Raw genomic sequence first — 21,889 nt, forward strand, 5'->3', positions numbered from 1 at the left:
ACTTTCCACCTCTACTGTATAAAGATGAATATGGCCTATAGAGTTCCACAGCTTTCCAGATGCACTGCAGTTTTACATGAATCATTTCAAACACTCAACTAAATGTAAACATAGAAAGCAGCCTGCCTGGATTGACTATTGTAGCTGACTGCATAGGGATTGACTTCCAGGGCAACTTACTGGCTGACTGACAATTATGATAATAGACCCAGGTCAAAAAATACAGGATTTATCCTTCCAGGAATTATCCTTCAGCCGCTTCAATTTTTAACTGTTGAAAATGATCTTATTCAGCATTCTGTGACAGTAATGTACATATACATATATATTAGCCTAAATCAGCTTGTTTCAGGTTTTTCATTACAGCTATATGATGTTCACATCGACGGAAATATTCAAACCAAAACATGTTTGTCATGGCTGCACAAACTGACATATATTCGAGATGTTTTGTGCATCATTTTAAACACATTCCCCCAAACTTCAGCCTCACATTTAGTATCTTCGGATTCTCTGTGATCTCTGCATTCACTGTGGGTTTAAACAGTATCTGCACAGCATACCGATCTGCTGGTAGGACTGCAGGGTTCAAAAGGCGTTTTTTTTAAGGAATGATCTGATATGTTATTCAGGCGAGTGCTTTGCTTTGGGATTTTATTTAGTTTGATGACACATTCATTGTGAGTTGTATTTTGCTGTTAATTGCTTTTTGTCTTTTTTTACAACTGCATGTGCATGTTTTTATTGCACAAGTATAGAGCTGAACCAATAAATAGATTATTTCATTAGCTGATTGGAAAAAAATAATTGGCAACAATTTTGATAATTGATTAATCTTTTAAGTCTCTTTCTGAGTAAATATACTGAAAAAATGGGTGGATCTAGCTTTTTAAATCCAGATATTTTCTGTTTTTCTTATTCATCAATGACATGAAATGCAATATATTATCCGTCAGAATAAACAGTTTTAATATGTTACAGTCCATAGTCACAGGTTATAGGCCAAATGATTAAGTGATGAGGACGAGGTAAAGACTTCTTTGGATGATGTGATAAGATGTGAGTCTATTCAGTGAATATTCTCTGTCCTGATAAAAATAAGCGGGTCATATCTTGCCATATTTTGTTTCCATGGTGTTTGTTGACGGCAGCTTCAGCTGCACAGATATTGTGTTTTCTTTATGACTCTGATCTGTTGAATCAGCATATTGTTAGAGCCCAGTGATGAGATAAAGAGGACAAATAGGAACGTGAAAGCAAAAGTGAGAGAGAGAGAGAGAAAGAGAAAGAGGGGGGAAGGAAGAGGCTTGTCTCTTCTTCCATCGTGCCTGTGATGACCACTGTGTGGAGGGCGGGTATAGCGATGACATCACAGCCCAGTACAGGCAGGGCTGGGTATCAGTAATGGTGGTGGTGGAGGAGGGGGTGATATTACTGGAAGGGCTGGCTGGTTTCCCAGGCCCCAGGTTCTCCATTTCACATTTCTCAGTGGGCTCCTAGCTGCGCATCCAGCGGCACACTCTAATTATATGAACACATAACAGACGGGGAAGCAGGATGTGGTGCTCTTCCTCTCTCCAGGCTACCGCTAAACCACCAGGTTTAGGTGCTGGAGGACACAGGCAGAGAGCCGGAGGAGCAGGTAAACCCGGGGGAGGGGGGCTGTTGGCCTTCAGGGACTGCCATTCATAAAGAGAAGAAGAATTGTCAGTTACAGTCAAAGCAGAGACATGGGATTTGAAGAGGTAAAGTCAGTTGAGAGGTTTCGTGTTTGTAGTATAAGGAAGTAGACTACATGGTGATGTGTTAACTGAAAGGGAAGTTTGCAGAATAAATTACTGTTACTGTTGCCAAGCTAACGCAGCGGAGGACACAAAGCTATGGCTATAAATTGGATTCGTGCCATTTACAGCAATTGAACAACCTCTAAAAGCTTTCTCCTCTGATCTACACCTTGAAAACTCCTGTTTGGAACAACTCCCCAACACTGACTGATCTGAAAAGATGAAAGGACTGTGGTGGTCTCCAGTTGTGAATATCCATCAGTATTTCTCTTTTTTCCTGCAGTGTTTTCTGTTTCTGCAGAACAACTTGTTCAGAACATAATCATTCCCGCATTGAAAGGCCCAGAGTGTCTTAAGTGAGGCTGCAGCAGACCTGCCTCTGATTGCTAATAGCTTCTGCTCTCTGAGAGACTCCCTTTTTGTGTGCGTGTGTGTGAGAGAGAGAGCGAGAGAGAGCGAGAGAGAGACAGAGTGTGTGTGTTTTTGTTTTGTCTGTAAGAATCCTGAAGAATAATAGCTGATGATTACATGAAAACTATTTTTCTTGAAGGAAACAAACAGACTCCCACTCATCTGTCTCTACCTCTGTTCAAACTCATCTCCAGCTGTTGTGATGAAGGTTCCTGTCAAACTCAGCTCAATGAAAAAGGACAGAAACATCCGCAGGTTACAGCGGAAAATGAGACACACACATACACGATCACACACTCAACTCTGATCGTTTAATGACCTGATGCATCACATTGCATCTGCCACAGTGTTTCTAAACTGCTGAACTGCTTCTGTCTACTCAGACAGTATCTGTCATATACTGTCAGATCAGCGGTTACTTTTTCAATGAATCCAGTTCTTATTGATAGATGCCCATCATAATTCAGAAGCAGCACTGATTTCTTCATGTTGCTTATTTTTAATGTTATGTTCATTATAATAAATCTGTGATGATAATAATGAAGAAAGCAGAAAATCCTCACTCATTACCATTTTTTTTGATAAATAACTAATGACGAACTTCAAAAAATAATCCATTAATCAACTACTTGCTGCAGAAAAAGTCAGATCAAAAGTCTGTGATGTATTATTAGCTGAGTTTACCTTGTGTAAAGAGATAAGAGGCTCCCTGATCTACACAGACCTTGTGCTCAACTGTAAACTCATACTCATCCCTGTGGATTTAGGAAAACATACAAACTCTTTAAAAAAAAAAAAAAAAAAGTGGCTATGATTTTAAATCCATGTGGAGCTACAACACTTAATGAAATAATAATGGAATGTAAATCTTTTTTTTATCCTTGAGGGAAATTTTCTTCTCTTCTTCTTTTTCTTTTTTTTTTTGCGTCTGTCCCGCTGCAGGCGGACGTAGGACATAGGTCTGTTATAACACAGGGATCCAGTATCTTGCTTAAGGGCACTTCAGCTTCCTGCTAAAGAGACGCTCTGCCTCGTCACTCCGTGGCTCTGCTGCCATACAGAAATGCACCAGTGTGCAGAATGAGCCTCTGTGTTGGCCGACAGTCTGTAAATGAAGTGGGATTCAGTTTAATCCACTTGTTTGCAACTGGGAGTTTTTGTGCCACCAATAGACTGAGACTCAGAGCTGAGACCACAGTTAATTAAAAGTTCTGTTGGCAAATCATGAACGCAGATGCCCCTTTGTTTTACTGGAGCACCACAACTTTGACAGTTATTTAATGAAAGGCGGGTCCCAGTGATCAGTTATAGGTTTTTTAATGTTGCATTTTACTGTTGTTTTTGATGTTGATATTCATGTTAGGGTTCATGGTACAAAGCTTTTCATTAGTGTTTGAGATTTTCATAGTTTCATTTTTTTTTTTTGTCGTCCCTTGGATTCAGTGTGTTTTGTAAATCCATAATGCTTTACTCCAGAGGTTTTCAAAGTGGGAGGTGGGCTTCACCATGAGGGGCTCCAAACAGTTTCAAGGGGAGGCTCAGTGAACGGAAGAGAGAAAATATCATAAGATATTACATTAGTTATCAAAGGGAGATCATGTAAATGAGTTTATTTCTGAGTCAGAAACTAATAAAAGCCTCAGGACAGACCTCTTTTATGTATTTGGTTTTAGGGTGCATTTTTCCAAGGTTTGTCTAAGGGGAGGTCCACAGTCTCAGACTTCGAAAAACCCCTGTTCTCCTCTGTTCAACATGTTCACTGAGAGACTGGTTCCATCTGAAAACAAGGTTTTAGAATCTTTAGTTTTAATATTTTAATACTAATTGTACGATGCTTTTAAAACCAGCACTTATTTATGCGCTGGCAGTATTTATTTCAAAAGTTATATTTGTCAATATTTAATTTAACTACTGTTCTTATATGACCTGAAAACACTGCATATACACTGTGTGAAACTCTGATGATGGCGATAATGATGATGGATTGTTGAATCTTAAAACTTTCACTACAACAGGAATCAAACCTCCCCCGTTTTTTTCTCTCGTAATCCACCCACTGATTGTCTCTGTTGATAGACCGACCGAGATTTTGCTGCTCTGATTCCTGATGCAGGATTTTCTGCAGTGGTGCCCTTGAGCAAGCTTTACTTAGCCAGCCATTGCCAGTTCCACTGTGCGTCTTGTTTCGGGCCTGACTAATGGGATGGATGATGGAGTGTGACACCGGTCACCTGTTTAGATCTCCTCTGTGCCGCAGCTGCGTCTCCGGGCCTGGATCTGTGTCTGAGCAGCTCCTGATGAGAGCAAATAAGTTTCACAGTGACAAGTCATGTTTGATCGGAGAGATGTTGTTGCCTGAATACACAGCAGGCCTTATGGGCATTTACTCCTCTGAGCCTGAGGTAGAAGAGGAAGGAATATGAGTGTTTTCCCATCATACAGCACCTGTGTTGGTTTCAGCACTATGGACAGTTCCCATAGTGAAGTGGGCAATGACCTGAAGTTTTTTAGTATTTCTTAGTAGCATAAAAAACATTTATAAATGGTTTATAACACACTACAATGTGACCATTGGAAGTCATAACAGAATTTTAAGCATTTATTTATGTATTTGGCATCACAGGTGAATAAATTGTAAATGGATGCAGTAAAACTTTGTCGTTATCTTGTATGAGGACGTCTTGAGAGGGTTTAAACACTGTTTACAACCTGCCTGTGTAGTTAATGAATACACAGTACAATTCTCACAAGCATGAATATCTTACGCTTGTTGTTTTTTTTGGTATCAATAGATATAATTACAAATATGTTATACTCAAGTCTGTTAAAGTGTGTTACCATGTATTCATTGTTTATATACTGCTGCCTAAAAAAGCTGAATACAAGGATTAAAATACAGTGTTACCTATATCTGAAGTATTCTCCTGGCAGGGTTGTGTGTTATGATGATAAATGGCAGAATCGTACTTTGCAGTACTGTTTCTACTGAGGTACTGTGGGCCACTGTGGACACTAAAGCAAATCAATACACAGGACTAATTAATGGCAAAATGATAGCTGCAAGAATGTGATGAATTACCTTGACTTTTCACATATTTATACATGAAGTACCCTGTGGAGTTTCCCTGTGAATAAATATATACATATAGAGTTCATTAAGGGTTTATTTATTTTAAAATTTCCTGATAAACCCCTTGAAGTTTTCAAACGGTCCCTTGGTTGAATATCCAGAAAATGTGAAATTACATATTCCGTGATAGAAAGCTTAGTCTACTGTATATGGATAACCTGACACAGTAATACTCTTGTGTCATCACCTCCCACGACAGCAGGAATTCAAATCCCAGCTCTGTATTAATCAAATTCTTCCCTCCCTCTCTCTCTCTCTCTCTCTCTCTCTCTCTCTCTCTCCCTCTCTCTCCCTCTCTCTCTCGCTCTCTCTCTCTCTCTCGCGATCTTTCCTCCAGCGCCTCAAAGAACAAAAATCCAGACTGACAGGTCGGCCATCTCAAAAGTGCATCTTCACTTATAATCGCTGCCTCACACGTCACACCAATCACCTTTTTATATAAGATAAAATAGAAAAAAAAACATTTTGCTCTCTAATGTAATCATGAGCTATTATTTCTTTATTACTTCTCCTGTCCACGTTATTAGGAGTATTCTTAGAGAATAATGTCATTTCCTAGTTCCTTTTAGCCTCTCAGCTGAGGCATTAATGACACATTGATTTTCTCTGGAGCGAGACGCCCAGTTATCATCTTTGCTCTGTTTGGTCTGTTTGCACAAGAGGGACTGATCATTAGACTGGAGGACAGGCGAGTCACCACAGTGGAGTTCCGAACTGACTGACTGACTGTCTGACTGACTGACTGCAGAGCGTTTGCACATTCGATCAATACACATCATAAACGTATCCATTTCCTCTTTCAATATTTTTCTCCTCTGTGTCTATACCTTTGTCATCCAGATATATATAGTTCTCTCTCTTTCCTGTTTTTCTTTTTCATCCCCCGTCTCTATCCATCTCCATCTCTCTATGAGCTGTGCTGTGGAGGCCCTCCCTGGCCCTGCAGTATCACAGCAGGCTGTTAAGCCCGTGATTTAGAGGGATTCATTCTCATCCACGCTCTCGCCTGGCTGAGAAACAGGGTGACTGGTTCAGACTCCAAGTGCTTTCTGATGCAGAGAGAGAGACAGCGAGACACATAGAGAGGGGGAAGAAGAAGAAATAGTGTCTGCACAGGAAAGAGAGTGAGAGGGACAGAGGAAATCAGCTTGATAGTAAAAGAAGTGGGCAGACTGCAGAATAGACCTGACGCTCCTCGTGTAGATTCAGGCAGGAACATGAAGGTTTATCACCAGCTGATCACCAGCCACATATCCATTCACATCTAAACATCTGATTGCGTTAGGCAGAGTACCTGCAAACTGACACCTGCAACGTGCTTACACTTGATTCTTTAAATCTTCTTGTTGATTTCTTTGCTGCACCACGTGTGTGATATGTTTAGTGATAGATAGATAGATAGATAGATAGATATAGATAGATAGATAGATAGATAGATAGATACTTTATTTATCCCGAGGGGAAATTCATGAAAAAAAATAATTTCACAATGTCAGCACACAGTAATAGTCTCACACCTTATAGCTTCATTCACTCTAGAAGTAATTAATGTACAGCTGCAACAGAGGCAGTTATAGCTTTTTTTTGTTGTTTTTTTCCTTTCTGTTTCATTATGATCCCGGCAGATCGAAACATCCCAGTAAAAACAAATGAGGTCAGAACCATTTCCTGCATTTACTGAATACACATTCATTTTAATCTGCCAAATAACAAATGATGAAATTGATTTTATTATTTTACCTGAAAACATTAAAAAGAATGATGGCTGTATTTCTGTTCTGCCCTGAGTAGGTGTCTACAGTCTTCCACTCAGGGTGCATACAGCCCCGTCTGAGAGGCAAAATCCAGGGCAAAAAAAAGAAGCCTCCAGAGCACTTGCTGCACCGCTCGCTGCTGCTCATAAAGCTTAATTGCTGTGAGCACACAGTAATAACAGAAGGCGACTCAAATGAGTATATCAACATTTTTATCAAACTCACTGAGCTTCTGTCGTCTAGGATTTTAGCAGCTGGTCGGTAGAACATTTACTGAAACTGAGGTCGTGTAAAGACAGGGAAACTAGAGATATGAGGTCTTCAGTACTAGATTCTAGGACTCTAATGTCGCTCATGTGCTGTATTAATAAATCTTAGTGGGATGTTTTCTACTAAATGATATTATGCTTTATTCAACAACGAGAAAATCACTGTAACTCAAAATGACACAAACCTAATTTTCAAAAGATTTCCTGTAGCTGACCCTCATTCATTTGTCCTGAATTATTGTTACATCACATCTCCCTCAGCGGTCCCCGTAGAGACTCACTCTGAAACAATGTTAGGTCTGCATGGAGGTTGACCCGTGAGGTCGGTGCCACTGACCACCCACACAGCCTGATGAGCCACCACATACGTCAGTGGCTATAACACAGCAGATACTCCCTCAGACCGTCTCCATGGCAACACATCTCACTGCATCACTGTTGTCATTCATTACAGGTTAATTCAGCATTTCAGAGCGCTTTGACTGATCAAGGTCTGAGCATGTGAATAAGACACGTCTCTCTCTCTCTCTCTCTCTCTGTATGTCTTGCTCGTTCTCTCGCTGAGACGGGCTACATTATAATTTCCACGTGAGCGAGCTGAGGCCGCACGTGAAGATTCTGCAGCTGGAGTGTAGCTGTTCATGTTATGATGGGGAGCGGCAGTGAGGAGATACTCTTAACTCTGAGGACGTGTGTCACTGCACATTTTTATAACACGCCTTGGCTTCTGACAGTGTCTCCGTGTAAATCTGTATACACTGTGTTGTACAGCAAGAAAAAGAGAAAGAGCATGCGTGTAGTTTGTGCGTGGGTGGATGTGTGAGTGTTTGCACATTGTGCGACAGCATTTGCTCCAGTTTCTGGTTTTGGCCGTTCCCCCTGTCTCTTCTCGGTCACAGATGAGCTCATCCAATATTAAGGACATCAGTCACCCCGGCCTGGATCAGTGTTCCCTGATTACAGCCAGTCCAGTCCCACAGGGCCTGAGCTGGACAACTATAATCCTCCAGATACACACACTTTCCATTTCACTTTACAATCAAAATTTTTGGCAAAACAAGTAAACATCATGCCAAAGCATATATAGAAGAAAAATAGCAGACGTGTGACGAAGCCTGGTGTGACTAATAATTATCATATCAATATAGTACACATCAACTCAGAAGAAGCATTTATCAACAGTTCAAGTAATTATTTGAATTATTTATGAATTACAGCACATTTTCTTCACCTTATTGTATTTTCTTCATAAAGTACACAAGCTCCTCATGTAGTTGTCAGTGTGCACAAATCTATTTTTGCAAGTAGGTGTCAACAAAACCAGTTTAATGTCACTAATTGACACTTAGTGTTAATATGTCATTCAGATTAATTACTTTGAGAGAGGCTGCCACTAAATTTTAGCATGAGACTTGTATCCAACAGTGAGGGAAATGAAACGTGATGTTTATGAACCACCTGTAGCCTCGGTTTTTTATTTACCGTGTGACTGAAGTTAGCAAAGGTAGGAATCTCAACTGCAGCTGAATTCAATTAAGACTTTTCACCAGTTGTTGAATTCATTTTAATGTGATAGATTGTTTTATATGATTTTATAAATTTCATATCATTAACATGTTAGCAAACAGCTGCCTATTTATACATCCAGCAGACACAGAGAAACAGAGTCGTCTTTTTGCCCATCTGACCTATGTAGGTGTAACAATCACCCCGTGGTGATTGTTACAGCTCTTCAGCTGCTAAATGCTCCACTACATTCACCAGCTAGCAGCTAGCCTTGTGTGTCAGCTGTCTGGTGCTGAGCAGGTAGTGTAGGGTGGATTTACAGAGGCATTTTATTTTTGAAATATTTTTATGTATTTCAATTTTTACAGAACAAAATACAAAATAAAACAAAGTTTCTTTTCCCACACCCCACCCAGAAAAGAAAAGAAAAAAAAGATGCATAGAGTGAAACATTAGGCCAACAATGGCATCTACAGATGCATTTTCAAAGAGAACAGCTGCCTGCAGAGGCTGGAAACCAGGCAGCTGAGAGCAATGAGGCTAAAGCAAATGATAAAGCTGCAGGTCGTAAAACCAAAACAAGAGCTGAGAGATGATAAATGGCTCCATAGAGCTGAGGCGACCTGCAGAGCTTGGTCATAATTCACTGTGTGGTGATTCCTTTCACACTTAATCATCTGACCCATGGTTGATAAAAGAAAAAAAAAAGACTAGCGCAGCTTTAAAGTTTTTAGTCAGAGATTTGTAGTTATTTTTATTTTGAGGAGGTAGCAGTGCTCAATAAGAAGTACCTGGTACTCAGACGTGCCTTGTACTCTGTGGTAGTGAGCACTGGCCCAGTTCAAGCACTGGTTACACAAACTGGTTATGTAAGAAACCAATTACGCCTGTGAACATTGAACATGAAAGGAAACATTATATATTGTGTGTACCCTATAGCGTTATATTCATAAGATATACATGTAGTCTGCTTGTACTTACACATACACTCCACATATGTTCATTCGATATGTTACTCACAGACATTTCTGGTCTTCCTCAGTATAAACCCACATTATGTCAGTTATATAAGCGGCCTCTTCATGTTTATAACATTTGCTCATGCTAAACCAAATAAAATCTTATTCCTGCTCTGAATAGGTATAGCACTAAATTTGGGTGCCATTTCCTCTTCAAATACATAATGTTCCCGACCGTAAAGCCAATTCACATGCAGCCACACATCGAAAAGAAGCAGTCTGATATACTAAAAGTGTTTCCATGGCAACCGTGCTTTCGAAACTAGGCGCACAACAGGGGGGCACTTTGGAGAGGGTCCGCTCCATGTGATCACGCATAATCACGGCGGACACGTATCACAAACCTGTCCAGCATCTCTCATTAATAGTTGAAAAGGCAGTGTGGTCTCTGTTCTTCACACAGCAGCCTTTTAACGTGGAGACACTTGATTAGTTAAAAGCAGCTTTTATGCAAATGTGCAGAGTAAAACGAGAAAAAAAAATGCCACCACATCCGAAACAGTTCTGGGGGTCAGAATTTGTAAAAGTCAGTCTTTTAACGTCTGCAGCAATGACGCCCATCAGTTTGAAGTTTGAAATTCAAATGAACAGTGATGCACTCACTTCCTTTCATTATCCAGACAGGAAGCGCCTCATGCGTACGTTGTGTTTGTGACATGTGGTGAAAACCCTATCCAGACTATTTGAAATCTGAAATCCACATGCCCCGGTGCTCCTTGACACCCTTTTACATTGACTGACCAGTTGTGTTATATTCCTTTTACTTGTTTTCTTCATCAGTGTTTTATCCTACGTTACATGAGTAGTACATATAGTCAAAACTCTCTGAGCAGCTGCTCCATAAAAACAAAGTTCTATTTTGGTGAGGATGGATCAGGGAGGAAATGGTAAGCTGCTGCTAATGTGCTAGAAATAACAATCCTCCTCATAAAAATGACATGTCAAATTCATAAGAAATCTACTCAGGGCTTTTGCTGCAAGTCTCTCGTGGTCTGGTGTGACCACTAGCTTATGTGGCCTGATGTTAGCAAACTTTGAGAAAAAGTGTTACATCGCTTCTCTACTGATGTTAGTGGCAGTGCTCCTTTTACCTCTGCCTTGGTCTCCACCACCTCCTGAGGGAGGTTAGCTGCTAAATGCTTCACTATGTTCACCAGCTGCTGAGCAGGTAGAGGACAGTTGGGTTTAAGCTGTTTGTGACTGAGCTGATGAGACTGAACCAAAACCATAAGTTTTCCAGCTGTTAAACCAAAACAATGAGCTGAAAGAGGCTAAAATGCTGCCGAGCTGAGGGGAACTGCAGCGTTAGGTGATAATTATCTGTGAGTTCATCACTACAAGAAACACTTTATACACTAAATGGAGTCATTTAATAATAAACTGTTAATATAAATATTGATTACAGCAGCTGTAACACAACTGACCCAAAACAATCTTGAAAACTTGTATTCAAATAAAGAAAAGTAATTAGCCCATTCACAACATTAGTAATGCATAGATCCCCTATGTCAGTACATGTAATGACATGTATCTGCAGCATGTATGTATATACGTATGTTACCTGTGTGTGTGTCATAATGAGGTGCGCTTGGCTGCTCCTTTGAGGTGTGTGTGTGTTACGTAATAGCCTCTGCATGGCATCTGCGATGTGATGTCACATCTGAGTATGTGCAGTTAGCGCCGGCGGGGACAGAGAGCAGGGAGAGGAGATTTCCTTTTGCTCCAGCGGCTTTCTCAACATTCATCCACAGACAGACGGAGACAGGGATGAAGGAGGCAGGAGAAAGAGATGGAGAAGCAAAAACAAATCTGAGAGAGTTGAAGAAGCAAACAGGGAGCGGCTATTGGGAAGTGGAAGAATGCTCACTGGGGAGAAAAGTGAGGAGAAGGGAGAAGGAAGTCAGAGATTGAGGGGATAGTTGGAGGACTGGGGGAACAAATCAGCATAGATGAAACCACTCTTCACAGTCTGCAGTGTGTGGTAGTCTGTGTTCTCTCTGCTCCATTGAGTCTCACCGACTGGGATGATTCATCAAGATAAGAACCACAAACAGCAGGATGTGTTCATGCTCTGCTCTCATGCTCCCCGAGGTTCATTCAGGTGAAGCATGTAATGCTCCTGTGTGTTTCCAGCTTTCCTGTGTTGCCCTCGTACAATTAGTCAGACGTTTCCCTCCACTTTAACAGTACCTGTGCTGTGCTGTGCTGTGCTGTGCACGCACAGCGGCTCCACATCTACATAAAGGCTTGTTTTGTTTTCATGCCTCACTGGTCGCGGCGGAGCTCAGCTACACGTCAGCTGCACGCACAGGAGACCCATAATCCCTTGCTTCTGTGCCGCTCTCCTCATTGCAAGGCCTTGATAAATGCCGTGTTTTCACTGTGTATCGCACTAAATAATATTCTCTCAAGTTAAGAGCATGACAAATACCATTCACTGAAGCTGTTCACTGCAGATTTATTTAAAGACCAATTCAAGATCTAGAAGAATCTTCATATATATTTCTTATTAAATGGAATAATATTCTCGCCCCATCTGAGCTGGGATTGGCTAGTTTGCTAATGGATGCATGGAATATTATCATCTGAATATATTTATTAGAAATATATCACAAGTGAAATCATTCTGAGTAGACGACAGTGTACGTCCATCCCGATGTCTCAGTAACACCTTGGGGGAATCGCTTGAAATTTGGTATAAACATTCACTTCAGTCAAGGATGAACTGATTAGAATTTGGAGGTCAGAGGTCAAGGTCACTTGACTTGACACAAGTTAACACAAATGTCTAATTGGATGAAGTGGTCACCTTTTGTATCCAAAAGGTCAAAGGTCAACTTCACTGTGACATGATAATGTTCTGTAATAACACTTGCGGCCATTAATCAACACTGTAACTCAGGAAGGAGAGGTTGTGACCATACTTCCTTCAAACTGACTGGTTGGCGGAGGGATACAGCCACAAGGTGGTAACTCTAGTCTATGTTGCATTTGAATTCTGCTCAAGAAGATTGTTCCAATAAGGAAGAAAGCAGCAACAATTAGCTCCTTAATAACTCTGAATCTGGTATCAATAATCATCTGATCTTTTATGAAGGATCGTAATCCTGCTATTATCTAATGAATAGCTCGTTTGTAAATCTGCACACTGACCACTTTTTAAAATGCAGTTGAATGCAATTTTTTAGCCACAGTAGCAGCACGGCTATCTCTCAGTACAGCCTCACCGCATGGAGTGAGTGTAATGTGAATGGGTCCCTCTCTAATGGTGCCAAAAGCATTGAGAAATCCAGGTTTGCTGCTCTTTAACCTCTTTTATTCACCAGTTTTGTGTCTCCTCAGTCAAACTACAGCATCTTCCCAAACAGATGAGGCTCAGCGCACCGTTAGGTCATGAATGTCATATGTCAATGATCATATGCAGAGCGTATGTACATGAATATTCACATCCATGTGTCATGCTATCAGGCAGCGCAGCCACATAATCTCCCCTCCACTCCACTGCTTTGTTTTTGCTCAAACTTAAGTCCTCACAGCGGGTTTCCCGCTTCTCTTCTCTGTGACAAAACAAACCCACGGAGAACAACATAACTGCTGTTTATCCCCACACAGAGTAAAAGAACCGAGCTTTCTGTCTCCAGAGCAAGAAACCCACACATGCAAACGTGGCAAAATCCCATCATTCCCAGGGGCAGTGTTGTTGTATAAAGATGGAGAGAAAAGAGCAGAAAAGACGAGGGCAAACAAAGGAGTGACATTCATGTTTGTTGTGATGGGAGGTCAGTGGGAGGGAGGTAGCTGCACCAGTGGTTCTCTTATTGTTGTGACCTTTAACGGATCACACAGACACAGACACACACACACACACACACACACACACACCACACACACACACACACACACACACACACACACACACACACACTGTATGCGGTCACACACACTTTTAGTTGAGTGCCACAGCTGATAAGTGAGTGTAAAGACTCAGTTGCTGTTTCACGAAATGGATCCTCTAATTGAAACTGAAGTGTTGATGGACAGAACAGACTGTGAGCAGGGACAGCAATTAATGTCAAGTCTGGAAAGAAAACTCCAACTTCAAGTTTTTTAAATCAGTTGAAAAAGGGAAAAAATAAGAGAAAAACACAAACAGAAGGAAGGTGATACGGAATGTAATAAGGAAAGAAAGAAAGACAGAAGAAACAAAGGAATAAGGAGTTAAAAAGAGTAAGTCAAAAGGAAAGAAAATAGTATAAAAAGCAACAAAGGAAGGAGGACATGAAGGACGAAAGGAGAACGAGAAGAACAAAGGAAAGATGTCAGAAAACACAAAAGGAAAGAAGGAGAGGGAATGAAAGAAGGAAAGAGTGATGGAAGTGAAGAGAAAGACTAAAGAAAAGGAAGAAGGAATGAAAGGAACGAGAAATGAGGACATAAAGAAATAAAAGAAGAAAGGAAAGCTGGAGGGATGGGAATGGTGTTGAAAACAAAGATGGAGATAAAATGAAAGCAAGAAGGAGAAATGGGGAAAGAAAGGAGATTGAATGAAAAAGAAAGAAAGAAAAGAAGTGGAAAGAAGTAAAGGAAGCAAAGTAAATTAGCAATAATTATCTAATTTTGAATGTAAAATCTATTTCAACAAGCAACTCCAACTATCAGACAAAGTGTGGACATGATCAAGTGAAGGACTAGCACCTCAAACACTGGACTGAATTACATTCCATGAGTAAATATCTTTGTTCCTGCCCGTCAGACCCTCCAGGGAGCTCCGTGCTGAATAAAGCAGACGAGGCCGAGGTGTTTCTGGGGAGGGAGGTGAGAGCCGAGCCTCAGGTGGAGGCTATCTGCTGCTGAAAACAGACAGCAGAGGCTACACTCAGCATACTGAAGTGTGTCTCTGCACACAGCATGGCAGAAAATATCAGGTCGACAACACATCCGTGCAGACATACAAACACACACACACACACACACACACACACACACACACTCCTGACAGCATAAGTGTCGACGCGGGTGATCCGGAGAACTATTCTCTGTGTTGCTGAACACAGATAATGCGGCTGCTCCGGGGAGATGTGTTTTGTGGTTAGTAGCTCTGAATTACAGCTTCCTGTGTAATTAGGTTACACTACGTGGGCTGCCTGCTTATATGAACGGAAGGTAGACCCGACTCCCACATGATATGAATAGCTAATCCTCCAAATCCTCTGTGAGAAGGGTCCGAACAACAGTAATATGATGGGGGTTTTTTTAGCATGCCGGAGAATCTCGCATTGTTTCTGAGAGCAGCAGGATGAAAGACACTGAGAGGCATCAGGAAGAAGGAATGAAAGGTATCAAATTCCAACACAGGAAGTGGTGACGTTTTTTTTTTATTTGACTCTGGATGAATGTGCAGAGGAGAGGTGACTCTGGGGGAGTTTGTTCAGGGTGACATGGTGAGAGTTGTTACATAATTCTGCATTCACGTCACATCTGTCATAAATAAAAGAGCGGCTAAAGCCCCGTTCACAGTGGACAAAAACAAACACTAACACCCACCTACATCTGGCTTTTGTCTTCAGTGGGAAAGTGTATGACCAGAATTCATCCCTGGGTCAAATGACTGTATAGCAGTCATGGGTATTTATGTTTCCAGTGGTGGAATCGTGACACGTGCTAATTTTCGCCCCTTTTCCGGTGCAATGCTTATGGCCTCCATGCTGCTTTTTACTGTTTATTAACCTTGTTCTCTGGCACATTTAGCACTTAATTAGGAACACCACACTAACACTGGGTAGTGCCTCTCTTTGCTCTCAAACAGCCTCGGTTCTTCATGTCATGGATTACACAAGATGTTGGAAACTTGCCTTTGACATTCTGCATGTTGAGATGATGCATAACATCATTTCTGCAGATTTGTCAGCTGCCTATCCTGCTGGAAGTAGCCATTAGAAGATGGTAAACTGTGGCCATAAAGGGATGAACATGGTCAGCAACAATACTCAGATGGACTGTGGCTTTAAAACCATGATTGACTGGTATTAAGGGTCCAGAGTGAGTCAAGAAAACATTCCCCACACCATTACACCACCGCCAGCGCCCCAGACTGTTGATACAAGGCAGGTTGCGTCCATTGGTTCCGAATTCTGACCCAATACCATCTTATTCTGATATCTTGACTGAGACCTGCTCCAGCCCCTGCTCCTGGATAAGTGGATATAGCTAATGGATGGATGGTTAGAGGGATTATTGATTTATCTACTCTGAATCTAACCGTGGTAGTTTCCTGCACTTCCCAGAATTTTAACAACACCAAAACAATGGGGCTGAAATGGCTGCATCCAGCTAAGTATGGGATGAACGTGTGGAAAACAATGGTGTAGTGTAGCAAGAGCAAGTTTTTCCAGTAAACATGTCCCAAGGCAGCGTGATATTCTTTTCTGTTAAAGTTATTGTTGCTGGGAAAAAAAGATGGTTCCTGTTCTACAACAGTTTCGTTCTGTGTGTGAACGAATAGTGCCACTGTGCTTTTTAGAGGCGATTAGCTGCAGATTCTCACACGGGGTGGGGGTGGGGGTGGGGGGGGGGGGGGTGGGGGGGTAGCCGAGCAGTAATTGCCATTAACAGTAATAAAGTTTGCAATTTTGAATTGGTCAAACTCCAATTAACTGTCCCATAAAGTGTTACATAAGCTGGCCATGTAAGTAAGAATAACAGATCAACGAGTTACACGCAGTACAAGTGTTTTTCTCTCATCTTGTTCCAAGCAGCGAGACCGGTGGTTTTATTCAGGAAAGTGTGTAGAAGGTTAATTTCCTTTCTGGTGTCAGGGGCAAGTTGTTCTTTGTCTTGCCACAGCGTCTGTGAGCATTAGGAGGGCATGTGCATTAGTCTGAACAGGATTAGGGGGAAGCAGTTGCCATGGAAACCAGCTGATTTGTTTTTTTTCTATCTTCTTGCAGCTTGTTCTTGAGTCAGAAACCCCGGCAGCTGTTCGCCAGCATTTGGTTGTGTTTACATTCAGAGTGCTGCTGACTAACCACACATGAATCACAGTTGTTGTCTATCTGTCTGTCTATCTATATGTCTGTGTGTTTAGCTTTCGGCAGATTGGCCCCTAACGCACATTGTTCATGACCAGATCATCAGCTTCATGCAGTTCACATGTTTTTGGCCCATATGGGCTTTTAACCGTCTCCAACCCTCTGTCCGCACGTCTGTTTTCCTGCTGCCACCATCATCCTCTGCGTCTCCTCTGTTGTCTTATTTTTAAGTGATGAGTCTTCTTGTTGTCATCCTGCCCCCATCTCTCTCTCAGCGTCTGATACATGTGTGGTGTCAGCAGTAGTGTTGCAAGACAGAGGGGGAGCGATGATTTATTTTACCATTGCCAGCAGTTTTGATTCAGTTGCACTGGTGGCTGCGAGTGGAGAAGCTTTGTCTCTGTCACTGGTTTTGGTTCACGCATTTTTTACTGTAAGAAGCTTCATTGATTGTATCTGTTCCTTTACTTCCTACCCTAATCCCAACCCTCTGCTGTGCAGTTTTATCATATTACTTTGTATTTATAAGGGTAGAGGAACCTTAAATTAGGTATAATGTGCATGGAACAAATAATTTTGTGCGGTAAAACCCAAAAAGGAAGCCTTAAAAGTTGCTTATGTTATAGTGGCTTGATTTCAGCTTGGTGTAATAATAATAAAAAATAAAAAAAAATCTTTATCTTTGTCTGATATTTCTATAGTTATTTGGGTAAAGACTTGGTTTTGGGGTTTTAATCATGACCCATAAACCCCCCTGAAGATGCAAAAATGGCCGAATAACCTAGAAACAAATTGTCACAGGGACAAAAAACAAGAGGATGTATCGACATCAACACACAGGCTTGTAAAGCATCCCTCTGCACTTAAGGCAGGCTGTTATTTTGCTGTCTGTCAGGTCTGTGGGTTGCAGACATCACTCACCTGATTGTTCAAACTCTGACACCTGACTGCCAGCATTAGCCTGAGAGCTGAAACCTTTACTTCTGCTCCTGACGCAGCGTGCAAGGGAGAATCCCAAAATTTACAGTCATATACAGTACAGTGAATACAGTTGGCAGTGATCACATGCATATCTTCACAGGGATTTAGCATGATTCATAAAGATTTGCAGTTTGGGCAGTCGTACATGGGGCGATTCCAAAAGACAAAATGCTGCCAGTCCACAGGCTGAAATATTCTGTGTACATTATACAGTAACAATGTAGAGTGTGCCAAGTCTTCCCCAGTTTGATGTCTGTGTAGGACAGTCACATTTACAAGATGTTTCAGGTCAGATCACTTTATATCTCAATTCTCAGATTTAATTTAAGATAAGAACATGTTAATCAAAGCGCTGTCTTGTCCATCAGGAGTCCCACCATCCACTTTTTTGCTTCTCAGGTTTTGTGACCAGTGGGGATTATCAGATATTTTATCTTTTATCTGGTATGAAGTATGGGGGAAAAGACTGATAATGAAACAGAGGAATGGTGATTTTCAGATATTTGGAAATGAGTATCTAAATTTCTGAACTGTCCTCTCTCTGCGTCTTTCATCCTTAATTGGGATCACGATATAAAACCATCCCTCTGGCCAGTTTCGAGCACGTCAGGTGGTTTCACCTTTCTCTTCGCTGAGCTTTAGATAATTTTGCTGTAGCAAGGACAGAAACCAGGGCTGATGATGGGTGAAGTGTCAGCAGTCCCCTGGATACACTTCCTGCTGACCCACCTCATGTAGATATGAACAATGGGTACAAGAGGAGAGCCGGAGCAGTGCTGTATTTATCCTGGGGAGTGTGACACTTCTAGACCACAGCTGCTGCTGCATAAAACTGGGCATCATTTGCTCTATAATGGCCAGTCAGCTTATCTGAATGGAGCAGGCTTAACAGTCGTGACACACTGATCACCCATGGTTAAATTTGGTCCCTGTGGAGCAATTATACAAGCCAGTAAAGAAATAAAGCTTTATTTGTTGGTGGAGCAATTGTTTTAAGCACTTAGTAGCTGCAGTTAATGCCACAGTGGAGCGCCACATCCAGACGGATAGCCGGGATAGTTTGTTGACAGGCTGAAGAGTTTGGACTCTTTTAAGTCTGTCAGCTCTGATCTAAATGTCTAACATGCCAGACCCACTTGAGTCTATCTGACAGGCCAATACAGTGACTCATACCTGTACTGTACTGCTGGAGCTCAGTCCACACAGCTTAGTTATTTATTGTTTGTCCGGCCATACAGGAAAGAAAATACAGACTTGGCTCAGACTAACAACCTGTCAGTGACAGAACTTGCTGAGCTGGCACAACCATACTAAGCTACTCCTTTGCTGTACAACTGAGGTCTGTGTGTCAATAAGGCCCATTTAGACCTGGTATTAACATGTGATCTGTATCTGGATATGATATCTGGATAATGACATGTAATCTATGGGTCTCTGCATTTACTCCTATGATCTCCTTATCGTGATCTTGCCCATAGTATGATCACATCTCAATATGCAAATTAGTGAGGCAGACTTGGCAGAATTATCAATAGACATGGCACATCCCAGGTCCAAAGAAGCAGCATCTCTAACAAAGATATTCTGGAGTTAGAATCTTTTACCTAACATAGGCTTTTAGGATATGTGCTGCTACTCCTTTTAACTGTGGCTGGTCATTAAAGGAGCTATTTGTACGTTTTGTTATTGCTACGTTAGCATTAACATCTGTTTCATAGTTTAGAAGAAACGTTACAAGTTTAGCATCAAACTTTCCTCCTTTACTCGCCAAGAGCCGACTCCAGTGATGGAAAAACACGCCAATGTTGACACTTTCGCTTCAGCAGAAGAAAAGAAGTTAGCGTGCTAACCAGCTAGCCCCAACCCAATCAGACCTCAACACTTTCCGATACTGAGTCACTGTAGCATCCAATCTGCCCTGAAGAAGTAGCTGCTTGGAGGATGTACTTACTTAAATGCAACAATGGATGAAGCTTTTTGCAAGGCTGGTAAGTAAACAGCTAGGCTATTAATGCTAACTTTGGCTATGTAGCAATAGCAAAACTTAAAAATAGCTCCTTCATATGGTGGAGCATCATGTTGCCAGTGTTCTCTCTCTCTTGTGGGTTTGCTCGGATCCACTACTGTTTGTCTGTCCTCGGGTCCTTTTCAGTTTGGCTCTCTTTGTATAAATTCATGTTTGTTGTGGTCCTGCGAGTTTCTTTGAGGCTTTCTTTAGGTACCTGGATCAGGTCTCTTCGTTCAACAATTTGGGAAATACACTTTTCACTTACTTGTCAAGAATTAGATAAAAAAATTGAGCATGTTGTAATGTCTGTATATGCTGGCAAATTGCTTAGCTTTGCCGAAAAGCAGGGGGAAACAACTAACCTTGCTCTGTCCAAAATTGAAAAATTCGGCCTTCCAGCATCTCTAAATTTCACCATCACAATTATCTTATTGTTTAATTCAGATAGATACAAACAAAAACGATTTTATGGGGAGTTGCATGCTGCAGCTATTTCTTGGTCCAGTGGACCTCCTGTACTCGTGTTGTCATTTCAAGGTTGCTGGGCAACCAGCAGAAGCTAAACTAAGCTACGTGCCTGCTTGTTCTAGCTCCATATTTAGCTCATAGTTGTGACAGCGGTATCAATCTTCTCATTTAACTTGGCAAGAAAGCGTAAAAGTGTGTTTGTTAAACTATTTTCTCCTAGTCTCCACTTCAGTCTAATTCAACCTACAGACCAACTGGTGTTCTAATAGGCTGTGGACGAGTGTCATACTGCATGAGAATTTGAGTATCAAAATCTGCAAATGTGTTCACAGATATGCTGCGGCTTAATCATCGAGGGGCAAAAACACCCTTAGTGACTTTTCAGCCAGCTCCATCAGTGTAGAGGCAGAACAAACACGTGAGACTGTCAGATAGACTCAGTCTTTTTCATAACCCACTGCAGTCTCTGGCTCTGTCTGCTCTCGGGTAGACTTCAAGTTGCTGCTCTTCAGCTCGCCCAGTTTCTGTGTTGTGTGCTGAGGAGATTCTCCTGGGGCAGACGCTGCAGAGTACATAGCTCTTCAACCTCTTCTCCTTCCTCAGATCCTTTCTTCTCTCCTCTCGTCTTCTGACGCTCGCTCCCTTTTCATCATTTAGTCATCAGGATGTGCTTCAGCTCTCTGCCTCGGGAGGCTAAAATTGGCTACCACCTCTGAGTAGCTGAGAGCTATATGGTACTCGTGCTGCTAGCATCAAGTAGTAAAAAGAGAGAAATAAAGCAGCAGCTCAGAAAATGTCAGTCCATCTGTTTTTCTGAGCCTTACACATTCTGTGTTGTTGCATGTCCTTAATGAAGCTCTCAGGGGGGAATTGTCCTTGGGAGATAAACGACCTTTAGCAGAACACATTTGTCTCTTTGGATCCAGTCTCATTATGGCTAACAAGAGGGTAAATCCTCTCTATTTCATTGAGATTAGCAGTCAATGCTATTGATTTCACACAGCTAGGGAAGGAAACACAACAACAAGGTATTTTTGTGTGTTTCTGTGGGAGTCCAACTCATCCCTCCCAGTTACAAAGGCAGTATTACCTAAATGGCATTTTAGTTGTAGGCTACAGTTGCTGACTGGCCAAATCTTGGTCAGCCCTGTAGGGCAGCATCACATGACTGCACCAATATATTTCAATAATCTTTCCTTCTTTCCCCTCCTCCGCCAGCCAATTTACTAACTGCTGTTCTAAGCTACACTAAGCTTTTTCTATACCTGCCTACACAACCTCTGTGGGTACTCTACTGGAAAAGAGCTCAAGCATGAGATTAGATAAGAATTCTGTCTTTCTCATCAAGATTTCTCCCGTCTTGCTTCCTCCACCTGCTTTGACTCACTTAGAGGATTCAAGTGGAACAGAGCTGCCTTACTTCAGATCTATTTTAAAGCACATTTTGAATTACCTTGTTTTTAAAAGTTGCTATACAAATAGATTAGCCTTACCTTGCTTGTTTCTGTTGGACAAACTTAATCATTAGGTT

General features: G+C 41.6%; 1 protein-coding gene across 2 annotated transcripts in view; it reads left to right on the forward strand.

Moving 5' to 3' along the window:
- aatkb (apoptosis-associated tyrosine kinase b) overlaps window positions 1-21,889 on the forward strand; it is a 50,905-nt gene that overhangs the window by 2,138 nt on the left and 26,878 nt on the right. Inside the window, exon 1 of one of the 2 annotated variants that reach the window (XM_056365804.1) lies at window positions 1,541-1,642. The exons of the other annotated variant lie outside the window; for it this stretch is intronic. Within the exon in view, the coding sequence (XP_056221779.1) occupies window positions 1,558-1,642 (85 nt within the window). The 5' untranslated portion in view covers window positions 1,541-1,557. Of the gene's footprint in view, window positions 1-1,540; window positions 1,643-21,889 lie in introns of those variants that run through there. 2 annotated transcript variants of the gene reach the window in all.

This window comes from Seriola aureovittata, chromosome 21 (assembly GCF_021018895.1).
Source record: "Seriola aureovittata isolate HTS-2021-v1 ecotype China chromosome 21, ASM2101889v1, whole genome shotgun sequence".
In the NCBI taxonomy this organism is placed as follows: domain Eukaryota; kingdom Metazoa; phylum Chordata; class Actinopteri; order Carangiformes; family Carangidae; genus Seriola; species Seriola aureovittata.